Source organism: Hippocampus comes, unplaced genomic scaffold (assembly GCF_001891065.2).
Source record: "Hippocampus comes isolate QL1 unplaced genomic scaffold, H_comes_QL1_v1.1 scaffold45, whole genome shotgun sequence".
NCBI classification, from domain to species: domain Eukaryota; kingdom Metazoa; phylum Chordata; class Actinopteri; order Syngnathiformes; family Syngnathidae; genus Hippocampus; species Hippocampus comes.
Genome location: NW_017805783.1, coordinates 3,762,203 through 3,777,778, shown reverse-complemented (window position 1 = coordinate 3,777,778; position 15,576 = coordinate 3,762,203). Strand labels below are relative to the sequence as shown.

Here is a 15,576-nt window from a genome sequence, read left to right as displayed (position 1 = left end):
AATTTTTACCTTCTCCATCTTTGTACAATTGAATATTTCTCAATTTTATTTCTTCTGAGAACTGTTTTGTGCAAGGCATGGTTGACACTGGGCAATGCTTTTTTTTCACAGAAGCAAATTCAAATCTTGTGTGTACAAGCTTAACCAACACTTACAATCTCATCAGATTTGTGAGACTCTTGGTTGGTGGACTCTGATTAGCACAAGAAGTTATTAGCCAAGGCGTTCACATACTTTTTCCACCCTGCACTACCAATGTTTTCATGGTGTGGGCAAAAAAAACATCAAAACATATAATTGCTGGTGTGGTATTAGTTGAAGCAGAGTCTTTCTCTATTGTGAGTTGTGATGATCTCCTCTATGACCAATACATGCAGAAATCCAACTTCCATTCCAAAGGCTTCACAATGGTTGTCTTAAAACGATGCATTTTTGTATGCAGTTTCAGCATTGCTAAAGCAGCAAACCTACTGGTGTCCTAAAACTTTTGCACAGTTCCAAATGAGAACGTGAACTACAACAATATTAAGATTGTTGGATTGTTATGTTATGTTATGTTTTGTTTTGTTTTGTTTTTTGCAGTGGAGGGTAAAAGGATGATGATATAAGCGTGATGCAGCAAACATCTGGGATATCATTCAATTCTCAAGCTTGGCCCTGTAAAAAAGATAAATGTCTCTTTGTGAATTTCTGGAGGAACGCATCTCTTCTCATCCAACTCCTCCAGCACCTGGAGGCCTAAAACAGGCTGCAGGCCCAAAACTGGCCTGCCCTACATTATGATCTTATTCTTACACTAAATCTCACAACTTATAGCAAATAGTGGCACACAAGCCAAGTTAGTGTGGTCAATTTGAGAGCTGCAACAGTTTCCATTGCGGTATCAAGATGTCTCTGTTCGTCATGCTACAAAATAGTACTTACAGTATATGCCTCTTTTGAGCTATCTTGTTAAAAGGGTCATTGCAAGCGTCAGTGTGTTTGAGCTCCGTCTGTGGTTTTGTGTGGAAAGGACTGTACAATACAATCACTCCTTTCTTGGCTGTTTTAATGATATGGTTACCACCGGTTTGCTGGTTGGATTGAGTTTCCTATATTTGGAATGTTTTTAGACATAAGTCTTCCTCAGGTAAAAAAAAAAGAAACCATTTAAGTCAGTTGGGATGTTCAATGTCACAAAGTTTGTACAGTATTCTTCTGTTTTTACTTCAGTGAACTCTTGATAGAGGCTGGAATTTTGCTGTGATATGAGGGAAAAGAATGACGTCATTTTCATGTTTTGTTGAATCAGAGGTATGTATGGGTGGTTGGGAAGGGGGACTCATCACTCCTCCGTCCAACCTCTTACCTCCCCTTTTGGGCCTTTAGGAGCATCCTGTGAACTTTGACCTTTTGGACAATAGAGGCCAGGACGTTTCCCAGTGAGCGGCGATGGAGCCAACAACAGGAACATGAGGGGTGCTCATGGGAAACAAACTGTTTATTGTGCGGCAGGATGGGCAGCCGACCCCCCCAGCCCCCATGTCCAAGTTGCTTACTTACACACACACACACACACACACACACACACACACACACACACACACACACACACACACACACACCCGACTTTACTGCACACTAGCATATACACTTCTGAATTGTAACAGCTTGTTAAGTTCTTTATTATGACCATTCATAAACTACACACTAATTTCCCATATCCCCAGGGGAAAAAAGGGACTGTGCCCTTTTTCGTTTTGTTTAAATAAAAATCGCTGTAAATTTGGCGAAATTTAAACCAAAATCCAAAACATCTTTTTGAGAGGGAGGGGGTATTTTATGAATTCTTAAATTTTAGCAAAATTGGGGCGATACAGGATAACTGGTTAGCACGTCGGGCTCACAGTGCAGAGGTGCAGGGTTCAATTCCGGGTCCGGCTTTCCAGTGTGGAGTTTGCATGCTCTCCCCATGCTTGCGTGACTTTTTTCCGGGTACTGTACTCCAGTTTCCTCCCACATTCCAAAATCATGCATGGCAGGCCGATTGAACGCTCCAAATTGTCCCTCGGTGTGAGTGTGAGCGCGAATGGTTGTTCGTTTCTCTGTGCCCTGCGATTGGCTGGCAACCGGTTCGGGGTGTCCCCTGCCTACTGCCCGGAGACGGCTGGGATAGGCTCCAGCACCTCTCGCGACCCTAGTGAGGATAAAGCGGTTGAATGAATGAATATATATATATATATATATATATATATATATATTTCTTTCTTTTTTTTTCTCACATTCAACTTCTATTGACAAATGATACATGTAACAAAAAAAGATACAATAAAGACAAAGAAATAGCAAAACGCATTTCCAGAATTATTCCTTTGTTACAACTGAGGTCTTGTGTGGTACACTTAGGCCTCGCATGGATTGCTGACATCTGCATAACCTCTTTTGAAACTCACTTGAAGCAGAGTTATACTTTTGTGCAACCTCAGGGTAGTTAGACTATCGAACTTTCAGTGCTTGATTTTCATTGGCATTTTGTACTGGCACGTGTTCAAAAAATGTTTTGACTTTTATGTACAGTATGAGCACAGTCCACTGCGTTTTTTATAGGTCTGAGCAAAGACCCACTTTTCTGATTTCTCGCTTTCCCACACTGTCTGCACTTCATTCATTGCAAATGGTAAGTTCATATTTAGAGACACTTTTTGTTTAAATAACATTGCCATGCTATTCGTTGGTGCCGCTAACGCCAGACTGTTACAAAGGAAATCCCTCCTTTGTCTGCCAAGGAAACTCGCCTCGCGAGGAAAACCTGAAATTGACATCAGAAAAACCAACAGCTGGAACATATTTGATCCTAGATGATAACCAGTAAATGTGTTAGTCAACACTATATAGAGCGCTGGTGGCGAGACTCTGGGGATTACTCATTGCATGAACTGCACAGTTCGACATTTCAAAAAGCCATCAATCAGTGTGCAGTGAGACACTTGGGATTGGTCTGAGAGTGCTTCACCACAAAGGAATACTGCTTCCTTATGATGATATGTTTGGTTTGTCTGGTTTCCACATGATGCACATCTGATAAGAGAGGACCAGAGGCAACGGAACTGGATCATGAAGCATTTCAATTCCTAAAAAAAAAATGGCAGAGTAAATGACATTGGAAATCATATCTGCTTACATGAGAGAATGATGAGTTGTTTAGTTAGTATTTAGTAGTTAGTTGTTAGTTAGTAGATTAAAGAATGGGAAAAACATGACATTGGTAGAGTTTGAAACTAATTACGTTCTCCTTCGTCAGTATTTCCTCCATAACTGAAGTGTATTTCAAAAGTAAATCATCTTACATTCCTCCAAAGGCTAAAATTACCACAATGATTCCAGTGTTAAATTATGAGAGGCACACTCCCTCTCCACAAATTGTTTTTGGCTGATTGTTACCTCATGTGCTTGAATGTGCAAAATAGACAAGAGATTGTGAAATTTACTTCGGGTTACTGTACTGATTATTCTACTCGCTTTAAATCTTTCACATTCAAAATTGGGATGCATTGTAATGTGCCATGCTATTCATGCATGCGTGCATTGTGAACTCATGGTGTGTAACAAACATCATTTGTGAGGCCATCTTTTAACGTAGCCACACACAAAAAAAGGACCCCTTATAATTGTTTTTTCCATTATAATTACCAAATAAGTTCAATCCCTAAAACAAAGTGAAATGTTAAGGACTGATATTGAGATGTTTCAGGGTCAAGGGGCACCTTAACACTGACAAGCAAAATCAAATCACAGTGAAGGAAATGAGCCATGAAACACAGACTGCTTCACGCATAATGACCTTTTTTCCTCTTGTTTAGCTCAATAATTATTTGATTGTGCAGAGTGCTGACTTCACTGTAAACATGAGTGCTACTTGCACATATAGCCTGAGTGTATAATCAAATCAAGACCATTGATACAAGGAGTGAACAAATATCTCTTAGTGTGTGACAACAATGGATCTTTGTTCTGAGGGAGAGCCTTCAGAAAGCTGATACACTGACCCAAGGTAGGACACCTCAGGGGACTGTGAGCCTGGCTTGTGCTCAGAATTAATTGGTTCTGCTTTTATTGGATAATTTGGCCATTAACAAGACCAATCTAAGTTAATTTGGAAAATGACATACTATGTGCCTTGTCATGGCAGCCATGGGAAAAGAGCCATTGAGAGAAGAATACACTCTGGCTCAGAGGTGGAGCGTAAATGCCACAAAAAAAAAAAGTGAAAAGCTTTCTGTTTTACTATTGAACTAGTATGATTCATGGGACCAAAACGATGCGTCGCTGAGGTCTGCTGAGTCCATTGGCTCACATTACAACACTACAGGCTATTGCCATCATGAGACGGGGCAGCTGAGCTCTCGCCCCCACCCGTATCACCCTGGTCCTGACACATTCACACCTTCCCTCATACATCAGTTTAGAACTTGGGCCACCAGTCATGTAACTGAACACTCAAGTTCTGGCTGTAAGTGGGAATTCCCCAGTACGGGACAGTGATATTTTGCCTTTCGGAAACAAATACACATCTTATTTATTACTGACTATTTAAAAAGTTGCATTTACCTTATGCCTTGAAGTGCCTCATGAGTGTCAACTACAAATTACAAACATGTGGGTTTAAGTATATGGAAGCAAGTAAAGCAATATTTACTTTATAGAGTTTCCAGAAGGCACTATTGAGGGTGGTTGACAACGTGAACCAAGGCTTGGCATAAACAGCGCGAGTCTGAAAGCCTGATAAACATTTGTTCCAGAGCTTCCAACAGAAGGGCCCTGGTGCTAAGGAGCCAAAGTGCTACCTCTGCAGCCTGCTGAATCTGATTACAGCAAGGCCTCGGGACAGGCAGGTCATTCAGAGCAGGGAGATGAGCAAACAATAAGATATTATCTGAAGGAATCTTCAGTTTTCCAAAGGAAAATGGTTTCTCTCAGTGTCACACTGACGATAGGATCCTCAACCTGACACTGAATCAGCCATTTAAGAATGAACACTGCAGCCCATTCATACACACTCACTAAAATAATGAGAGGTCCTTTTTCACCCTTGTTTAACACATATAAAGGAAAGTTCATGGGTCTTTGCAAAAACAAGGCTGTGCAGAAACCAGTGCATGCAGCTGACTCAGAGAAAAATGACTTTACAATGACAGCATGTGGAATTAGCAACCCTATAGCCTTTGTGTTTCTTTCTGCATGCATTTAAGTTAAAAAAAATATATATATATGTGTGGCTTCATAGTTGTGTTCATTGTGTGGTCATTCTGTTATCAAATGCCTGTGCTTTAGAACTCGAGATCCAATATGACAACGTGCATTATTGGGGCCCTGGTTTGACTCATTTGTTCTTTTCAAATAGTGACATCTTGTGGTTACTTGGCCACACTCGTTATTTCGATGTTACATTTTACAGCCAGTGGCCCTTTCAAACACATCACCCGCTCGAGATGCTATGGGTTTGACCAATGACAATAAGCACAATTCTGCTATTTTGGAGGATTTGGGAGAACAGTACCTCAGACAGTCACTTCCATAACCTCTAATCCTCTGGATGACCGGACTTGTTTTGTCATTAATATTCTATGTCATATTCATATTTATATTTATTCTGTGTACAATCAAAAGTTCTATACCGTGATCCACAAATTTCTATTTTGAAATGATCGAAAAACTGAAGTAAAATAATCAAGCCGAGAGGCAAAATCAAGTCTCGCGATGTTTCCCCAATACTCTTGCGCCTGCCAGCAAGGGGGCGAGAATGCGTTCGTAGGGGTACTAGCAAACACCTCGTCAATTTTAGGACTAGCAACAGAAAGAAAATACGGTTTTTATCCCCTCATGTTTGGTGCTTACGTTGCTCCAGAAAGCAAAACACCAAAGTCGTTGTAGGCCAGAGGTGATTGCCCGCATCCCGTTGTAAGGTGTAATTTGGAAATTACGCCACCACCGAATATACATTGTATATGTTCATATCTAACGGTTAGCTGACAGGGTACCCAGCACAGCCATTGGGGCAATGGCGTTGAAAAGAATTCAGAAGGTGAGTGTTTTTCAACCCTCCACGAGCTAGTTGTGCTATACTTGGCAACTGTGTGTTTAATGATGGACCCCTTTCGCGTAAGATGACGAACCGGTCGCCGCGGTATCCTGAAGCTCATCTCTTCCTTTTTAACGCTATTCGGCTTGAAGACAAACAAAGACCAGCTAACCTAAAGTTAACCGGTTTTGGCCGCGTATGTGCGTTGCCAAAGTAACGCCGGCTGAGAAGAACAAACCCGTATTAAGATATTGTCTTTGTTTTGGGCGCGTGCACGTGCGCGCGAGCGTGTGTGTGTTTTTTTTAGAGCAGATAAGAGTATTTGCTAGTCCGCTGGCGATGTCTTATCTAAACGTAATCGTCCCACACACCGTCACCGCATCGCATCGGCTCACGTAATTGTGTGATTTATACATTTATTTAGAACGTGTGCAGGATATGACTTCTGTTTAGTTACTTCTGGGCAGTTGATATTGTCAAAGCGGGTTTTAGGGTTAAGACAAGTTGTGTGTTTGAATGACAGCTGCTAGCTGGTTGCCAAAATTGAACCCCGGTGTCGCTGTTTCCATATTTGGGCTGGCAAATGGGGCAGCGCGGTTGGCCAAGGTGTGTGTATATTTTTATACTGCTAGATAGTTTTTGAATAGTGTTAGAGATGGCAGGCATACAACGAGATGCTGAAATGCCATCTTGTATAAGTGTTAGGTGTTCATTTTGTCTTGTCTAAACCAAGTTATGTAAGTTGTCTGATTACAAGTTAAAGTAAATGAAAATATTGTTATTACTGCTAATAATAGCATGAGTCATCATTAGCTCCAACCACATAATCTAATGTGATGTATTATGAATCATCTGTATTTACAATGATACCAATGGATGTATTTTCGCCATCAGTGGTGCACTAAAGATGCTTTAGTTTCCAGAATTGTGTCCCTCTCACAGCTAAATCAGCTAACCAAAATGTAAAAATCTTAATTTCGTGTATTTCTACACCAGTGCAACCTACAATCTTCATACGTCTCTGACAGTGTCTTTATAAAAGCAGAATTTGCTGATTTAGCTTTATATTGGATCACATTAGCTTGCGCAGGTGTACATAATATCGTGGCTGCCTCGAGTTTGTGTCAGCTGTCAAAGTCCTGAGACAAAATCGCATTTAGTCCTATCTTGAATCGTCTGGCTTTTCATTTTACCTGCTGCTGTACGTTGTTGACCAACAGTTATTTTATGGGTAAAGAAAATAGATATTTGACAACTAGTCATGTTTCAGATACAGTTATTGAATTATTTGTATCTTTACAGCAACCCGTGAGCATAGCAATGTGTGTTATGACTGCTTTTAAAAGTAATTCCTGGCTAAAAAAAATTTGGTGTCAGCCCAAAGACAAGTCAAACCATTTTGCACATGGTGTTATTGTATGAATTATTCATTTGACTGTTCTTTTACCAGGAGCGTAGCTGTCAAATAATTTATAAAGTGGTTATACCAATTGAACATGAATATATGGGTGTCATTAATGTCTAACTGTTTGCCATTAGGAGCTGTCTGACTTGCAGAGGGACCCACCTGCTCAGTGCTCTGCTGGACCAGTTGGAGATGATTGTAAGAGTTCCGTTTATAGCATGTTGTTTTTCTATTGTGTGTATTGTACAGTAAACAGTAAATTCTCCTCTATTGCGGGGGGTTACATTCCAGAACACCACCGCAATAAGGAAAATCCGTGATATAAAAATACAACCTTGGTGTGTTATAACATATATCTTTATGACACTATTTTGTTTCGGGTACGTTAAAAACATATTTACAGTAATATGTTTGATGCGGCCCCACTAGTTTAAACTTGTTATTCTACTTCTCCGTTTGTGGCATATGAAATAAGTAGCAAAATCCACCAGTTTTTATCTATCGCAGGACACGGCCATTTTGTCACTTGCTGTCAACTGAAAATGACGTCACAGTTGCTCAGGGCTCAAGTAACATCCAGTCACAGCAAGGGATGTGTATTGATACGATTTTGTCGATACTATTACTCTTAACGATACTGCTTGTCATTCCGGTACCTTAACAGTATTCTTATCTGTACTTTTTTTTGTTTCGAAAAACACCACAAAAATATTAGAACTCATACTGCTTTTTTAAAAATAAATGTGCAACTACAATTACATTCATGTCAAATAAAAAATACATAAATAATTTGGACAAATCACTCTTATACTGTTAAACATTTTTAAAAAATTATGTCATCTAAAAGAAAAGTTGTGCCGAGTAACAAGGCTGGAATATGCAGTTGGGCTGCAAAAAGCACTTCTGTGAGGGAGATGCACATTTTTGATTGCTTGTGTTCAGGGGGAAACCCTGACATTTTAATGATCGATTGCACTTGTGACAACGTGCATTGAGCAGCGACGTTGCGACATCATCCCCCGTCCCGCTCCAGTCTACATGCATAATCACTCAAACCGAGAATCACCCAACTTTCACGTTAGTGTAACGGTTGCTTTGACTGTAAATCAATTAGTCATTCCTCAAGTGAAACGCTCAACTGCAATGTTTGTAGCGAGTAGCAACAGAGCTAATGTAAATTAACCAGCTTGCGTTGTGTGAGTGTACGTTATTGACAGCGCCACTTTAAAGCCTGAGTATGTGGGGCTAGGATTCCACTCATCAAAATAACAGAAAAATGATGGGGTTAGACGGCATGCTGGATGTTAAGTAAGACTATGTATTATGTCATAAAATGATCACACAGCGCAATATTTGCAAAGGAAGGAGTCACAGGTGCCTCACATGCATGGAAAAGCGTTGAGGCGAAATGGCTCACCTCCAATTGTGAACACATATCGTGACCAAACATATTCATAATTTTATTGTTCATTAGAAACAATATCAGAGTGGTAGAAGTTGCAAAGTAACACTCATAGAGCCTAAATCAATCAAAAATTAATTTGAGTAATTCCTCTAAGACTGTTAACAGAATCATTAAGAGTGGAGCATACTGTTACTTGTACATTACTGTACAAACACATCATTGATCAGAATGATGTGTTTAGACTAGTTGGGGCTAGAGATAAGATCTGTCCTAAAAAATCGAGCCCGACCCAACCGGGCCCGAGGGTATTAAAGCCCGACCCGGCCCGAGCCCGATCACTTAGCTTGATTTGCAGGCCCGAGCCCGAAGCAAACCCGACATTTCATATTTTATTTGTGAGTATTTTTGGTAGAGATTCACATAAACATGCCCCCTACTGTATGCCTGCTGGCCGGGTGAGAAGCATGGTCCTAGTGTCCGCCACAATATTTATTTAAAAAATAAAAATAAAAAAGCGAGAGAGAAGCCCGACCCGACCCGAACCCGAACCAATGATTGACATTTTAGGGCCCGACCCGACCGTCGGGTCAGCCTCGGGCTTGGGCGGCCCGATCTTACCTCTAGTTGGGGCCGCATATAACATATTAATGTCAAGAACATTTTTGACTTGACTTCCCCTTTAAACACATTTAAAATGATACAAATACATTGAAACATGTATAATATCTTTAGGGGAGAACAAGATTAATGAATAACACAAAATGTTGTACAAACTATAAAAAAACTGTGCACTCAAACCAGCAAAGATGACAACAAAGATGATGATTAAGCAGCCATGATAACAGTGTTTCCATTTCATTGCTGCAATAAAGGTGTCCCCCTTTGTTTACAAAAAAGAACTCAATCATAACAAACTTGTTGTGTGTGGAAATTGAACATTGAAAATGTTCCTCTGGCATGAGCATTGCAGTACAACATGGTCACAGCCCTTCCAGTTTTTGTTGGGTTTTTTTTTTTTGTTTTGTTTTTTGGGGGGGCGGGGGGGTACGAACATGGCAGTTGCTGGCTGCCCATGTTTCTTTCTTTTGTATACCTGTTTGGCTCCATCAATGCTGTTTTGAAACTGCAGTCACAACCCTTGTCAGTATCCCCCTCAGATAAAACATGACGTCACCTATACAGACAGCATGGGAAACGTGGAAGTGATCAGCAAGGCGAGCAGGGTGCCATGTGTCGACTGACAGAACACAACAGCCAATCAGCGGCTGATAAAACGATAGTGACACCCCGATTGGCCGAATCGGTACATACGTGGAATTTAAATTCCGGCAAATTAATGAAAAATAATGATGCAAAAATAAAAAATAAAATAAACATGAAAAAATGGACTGTGAACAGGGAACCCGTTCTGCTGTACTTCAAACAGGTACATCTGGAAAAAGTGAGATGATCATGAAAATGTTCAATATTCTTATTCCCCTCATTTGCGAAAGTGAAAATTCTATTTTATACACAGAGTGGAATAGCTCAACCATTTAAATCTGGCAAGTTATTTTGGTTTATAGGTCATTCAAAAAATTCAGTGTCTCAGAAAATGTGCGTGTTAAAGATGATGACTACAAAAGGATATTTTAAATAAAATGTCATGCTTCTGAAAATTGTGTAAATTTCTCTGCACTCAGTACTTGACTGGGTCTACTTTTGAATGGAATACTGCATCAGCCAGTAGCGCTGCTCAGTGTGTGTAATGGAAGTCCATGTTGCTTTCATAGAAGCATTCAGGTCTTGATCTACATTTTTGGGTTTGGTTCCTCTCATCTTCTTCAGTTTCCGACAGATTCTGAATGGCATTTCGCTCAGGTGAGTTTGCTGTCCAATCAAGCACACTAACCATCCTGCTCATTGAACCAGCTGCTGGTATGTTTGGCAGTATGTGCAAATGCCAAATCCTGCAAGAAAATGAAATCAGCTTCTCTAGAAAGATTGTCAGCAGAAGGAAGCATCATTTGCTCGAAACCTTCGTCGGAGTAGATTGCTGCTTTGACTGTCCGCTTTGGAAAACACACTGGACCAACACCGGCTGATGACAAAAGACCTCAAATCATCACTGACACTGGAAACTTCACACTGGACCGCAAGTAATGTGGGTTCTGTGCCTTTCCACTCTTCCACCAGAATGTGGGACCCCGATTTCCAAACGCTATACAAATTTTACTTACATCTGACAAGAGGATTTTGGACTTCTGAACAACAGTCCAGTTCTTTTTCTCCACAGCCCAGGTAAGACACTTCCGACATTGTTGCTGGTCCATGAGTGGCTTGACATTTCTAGCCCATGGCGAGGAATCGTCTGACGCCAACCTCAATATGTCTTTGTGGACTCCCCCAAATTCTTGAATAGATTTTGCTTGACAATCCTCACAAGGCTTCGGTTATCCGTTTATCTGGTGCAACTTTTCTTTCCATGTTTTCCTTCCACTCACCTTTCAATGAATATGCTTCTTGGATACAGCACTGTATGAAAAACCAGTATCTTTTGGTACGAGCTTTTGTGCCCTCAATGACTGTCCTCTGGACTTCTGTCAAGTCAGCAGTCTTCCTCATGATCGTGTAGCCTGCTGACCCAGACAGACTATTTAAAGGTTTGGGAAAACTTCACAGGTATTTAGTGGTAATTAGTTGCTTCGGGTGTGACACTATGACTCTCCAATCGCGTACTTTTTCACGATATTCAAACTCTCTGAGACACTATAATCTCTAATCCCTAATCATCAATTTGCAAGTTTAAAATGTTCCACTCTGTGTATAATGAATCTATCCTATATGGGTTTCACTTTCTGAAATGAATGACAAAAAATATTTAACTTTTTCATGATGAACCATACCTGTACTACAATGCATTGTGCATTCATCCATCAGGGGTTTCTATCCAAATCCACATGAATTTGGTATTTAAATTCCTTGGGGTGTCAGACACGATGTTGTTATTGTTTTGTCTTTTTCAGTGTTTCATTGGCAGGCAACGATAATGGGTCCAGTAAGTATTCCTCTTGTATAGTTTCATTTCAAATGTGTTACACATGCACTAACTGCTTCTGTCTGTATGCCACTAGAGTGACAGCCCTTATCAGAATGGAGTGTTTTTCCTCACCATCCACTTCCCTACAGATTACCCATTCAAACCACCAAAAGTGAGTAACTATCTGACATCAGTGTCATGGAATACGGCCACTTAAGTTGTTTCTATTTTATTTGACTTTCATAATTATTGGGAATTGACAACTTTCCTACTAAATTTCAGGTTGCATTTACAACAAAAATTTACCATCCTAATATTAACAGCAATGGAAGTATTTGTCTGGATATACTGAGATCACAGTGGTCACCTGCACTAACAGTATCAAAAGGTAAGTGCCAATAAATTTGACCGACAGTAGTTGCCTGTCTGGTGGCAACTGTGTATGTCACTTTAAAAAAATTTTTTTTTCAGACCAAAAAGAAAAAAAATGCTGATCCATGTTTCACAGCCAGTTCTGTATGTTGAATATGAATATTCAAATATTTTGATAGGTCAATGTGCATAAATTATTGATTATTGGGCCATTTAAAGATTTGAAAATAAATAACAGGATCTTAAAAAGAAAATGTATAGGGAGCCAGTGAAGGGATGCAGAGTAGGAGCTATGTGCTCCCTCTTACGAGTACCAGTCAAGAGGTGAGCAACATCATTCTGGACCAACTGGAGACGCTTAATGGAGGATTGCCTGACTCCAAAGTAAAGTGCATCACAGTAAATCAGCTGGGATGTGACGAAGGCATGAATTACTATTTCAAAGTGCTCTTGTGAAAGGATGGGCTTTCCTTTAGCCAGTTCAGTCAATTATTACACCCCCCCCCCCCAAAAAAAAGCTTATCTGCGTATAACACACGCTTGGATCTGTCATTTGGTACAGTGTATTTCAGATACACCATAAATGACAACACACAAAATGATTAAATCAGCACTTCCTTAAACTGTCTGCAGAGAACTTTTATGGCATTTAACCTTTATGGCTAGTAACCATCTTGTTCAACCTACATTACTTTTGCTACATACACTTGACAGTCTAGCTATAACATACTCCACTTTTTTCCATATTTATAGCAGCTTGTAGCATTTTGAAATAGAATATCAACTTGTGAACCCTGTCAAGTCAATGTAGCCCTTTGCGTTGTCAAGGCCCTAACTTGGCCATACGTATGAATTCAGGATAAATTCTTATTTTAATGACCATATGCTTTGGGAAAACTTCCTTTGTGGAGTTGGTTCAGTTTTCAGCTACAATAACTTGCACTTTTCTGGGAAGACTTTCAACAAGATTTTGGAGCGTACCAATGGGCTTTTTTTTAAGTACCGGTACTCTAACCTTGATTAAAAAAAAAAAAAAATGTTGGCTTCTTAAAACGTTGATTGTACTTGTATAATTTCCACAGTATTATTATCAATCTGCTCCCTTCTTTGTGACCCAAACCCCGATGACCCTTTGGTGCCAGAGATCGCTCATACGTACAAGGCTGACAGGGAAAAGTAAGTGCACAAATGCATTAGCCAGCTGACATTCAAAATAGATTGCAAGTGGACTGAAGACACTGTTTGGGTTTTGCAGGTACAACAAATTAGCAAGAGAATGGACCCAGAAGTATGCAATGTGAGGTTGCCAGCGAGACGGAAATCCAAAAGGAGAACAAAAGAAACATGTTTGATTGTAACTGGAGGCATAGGGAAAACAACACGAGACAACAGCTAACCTTTTGGACAAGGCGGCAATATCCCGATGTGCTGAGTTTATCCGATGCACTGTCCTTGATGCATTTATGGATCTCAGCAGGACCTGAAGGGCTCCTGGAAGCACTCGCTTAGCGAAAACCAGACACTACTCACAGCCCATACGCCATACTCAAGACTTTAAATTGTTATCCTTGCTATTGTTCTAGCTGCCATCTTTGTTGCTTTACGTACACATCTTTCATTGTCATGTTGTTTTACTTTGTTGGGTTTTGGAAACCATCACCTTGATTTTTGGGGATGCTGCCTCTGTCCCACCGGATGTCCTCCTCTCTTACTGCATTTCCATGGATATCGTGGCCTTTCTGTGTTCTGATGTTTCGGCCAACGTGCAATTGAGATAGAATGTTCCCAGTTCAACACAATAATGGTGCGGTGCTATTACCAGCAGCTGATCAAATGGCACACACAAATACTACCCCAAGACAATGTGAAAATGTAACAAAAAAAAGGACTGATCAGATATATTCCTTTGCTTTTGGAATCGCAGCATGTAGCGTTAATGGCACTGGAGCTTTATCTGCCCTTCTGCAGCCCACAACACACACACACACACACACACACACACACACACACACACACACACACACACACGCGCGTAGGTCAGATGGCAACTGGATTTTTCTCACATTTTGTCATTGCTCACATACCGATATCTTGTATAAGAATGCATTCATGATGGGTCTGACAAACGTTACTGTTAGAAGACATTGCTGGTATCATCATGGCTACTCCTCGGCATATAGTGAAGCTATGTGTTACCTCCTCAGTACAGTTACTCAGGTATCAAACCCAATCATCAGCCTTTGGAATAAGCAGCGAAACTTGGTGAGAAAAATGCCTGAGGCCCATATTGTAGGTTGTACTATTTACATTCATAAAACAAAACAAAAAAATTGCTGAAAGACAGAACTGCTCATCTGCCCTGATGTTTGTTTTACATAAGTATTCATTTTGTTGGGGAGGAGTCTCCTTTCACGCTTTATATTTGTTTTATGAACAAAGCTCGGATGTGAACAACTTCACCACACTTATGCTACTGAAGTAGAACTATAGTAATGCTTTTTCAGGGTAAGTTAATATGAAATTGTCATCTTTCTTTTTTTTTTTGTTTACATTTCAGGTGATGTAAAGCTGCAGTACTCCATGCTCATAATCATGATTACACAGGTATATTTTGGGGTAAACAACCTCAGCTGACCAGTTTGTCTGGTTGCCACATTTGTTTAGTATCATTAAAACATTGATTTTTAGCCTTCTGTTGTCATGTCATCTGGTGCGATCATGATTGGAATGTGTCATATAATAATGTTAGTTTGAATTTAATACAATGTGACTGTTTGATGAACTAGTTAGTGTGTGCTATTTTTTTCCATGTACTGATGCTGCCAATATAAAGGGAAATTATTTAATTGCAGAAAGTGGAAGAAACAACATTATCCAACACATCTGAAATGGTCCACAGCAAAGCATGAACGTTAGTACTTTCAATTCTAGGTTTTAGACTGCATCCTAGATTTTAAATTCATTGTTGTTGTAGGAAAAAATGTCTGAAGCACCATATATTACAAGGTTTTGAAAAGCTACACTGAATGAAGTAAATGTCTTTTTATGTTTAGACTGTGTACAATGTTTATTTGGCTTTTTTTTTTCACACTCCTCCAACTGAATGACTGAATGCAGCCTCAATCCATTGTGACTGATTTTACCATTGACTCTTGTGCTCAAAAGTTTGTATAGGCAGCTTGGCATGCTTTGCACTCTAGAGAACCTTCTCTCAGCCACTTGCCAGATATCAGGGATTTTGTTATAATTCATCTGCCTAATACATTTGATGAAACTTTTAGCCTTAACCCTCATTTTGTATATACAGTACAGGAAAA

At 40.0% G+C, this 15,576-nt stretch overlaps 1 protein-coding gene across 3 annotated transcripts; it reads left to right on the top strand.

The window, feature by feature from the left end:
• Nucleotides 1-5,753: 5,753 nt before the first annotated feature.
• Nucleotides 5,754-14,122, top strand: ube2d4 (ubiquitin conjugating enzyme E2 D4). Of its 3 annotated transcripts, XM_019885306.1 has the most exons (8): nt 5,755-6,061; nt 7,598-7,661; nt 11,044-11,148; nt 11,874-11,905; nt 11,982-12,059; nt 12,170-12,275; nt 13,342-13,435; nt 13,515-14,122. In XM_019885306.1, exons 4-8 carry the CDS (start codon nt 11,897-11,899, stop codon nt 13,558-13,560), a joined length of 333 nt encoding a protein of 110 aa, XP_019740865.1. In that variant the 5' UTR covers nt 5,755-6,061; nt 7,598-7,661; nt 11,044-11,148; nt 11,874-11,896; the 3' UTR covers nt 13,561-14,122. The 3 variants fall into 3 exon arrangements, with proteins under 3 accessions (XP_019740864.1, XP_019740865.1, XP_019740863.1); XM_019885305.1 differs by lacking the exon at nt 11,044-11,148 and having other exon boundaries at nt 5,754-6,061; XM_019885304.1 differs by lacking the exons at nt 5,755-6,061; nt 11,044-11,148 and adding an exon at nt 6,497-6,664.
• Nucleotides 14,123-15,576: the final 1,454 nt, after the last annotated feature.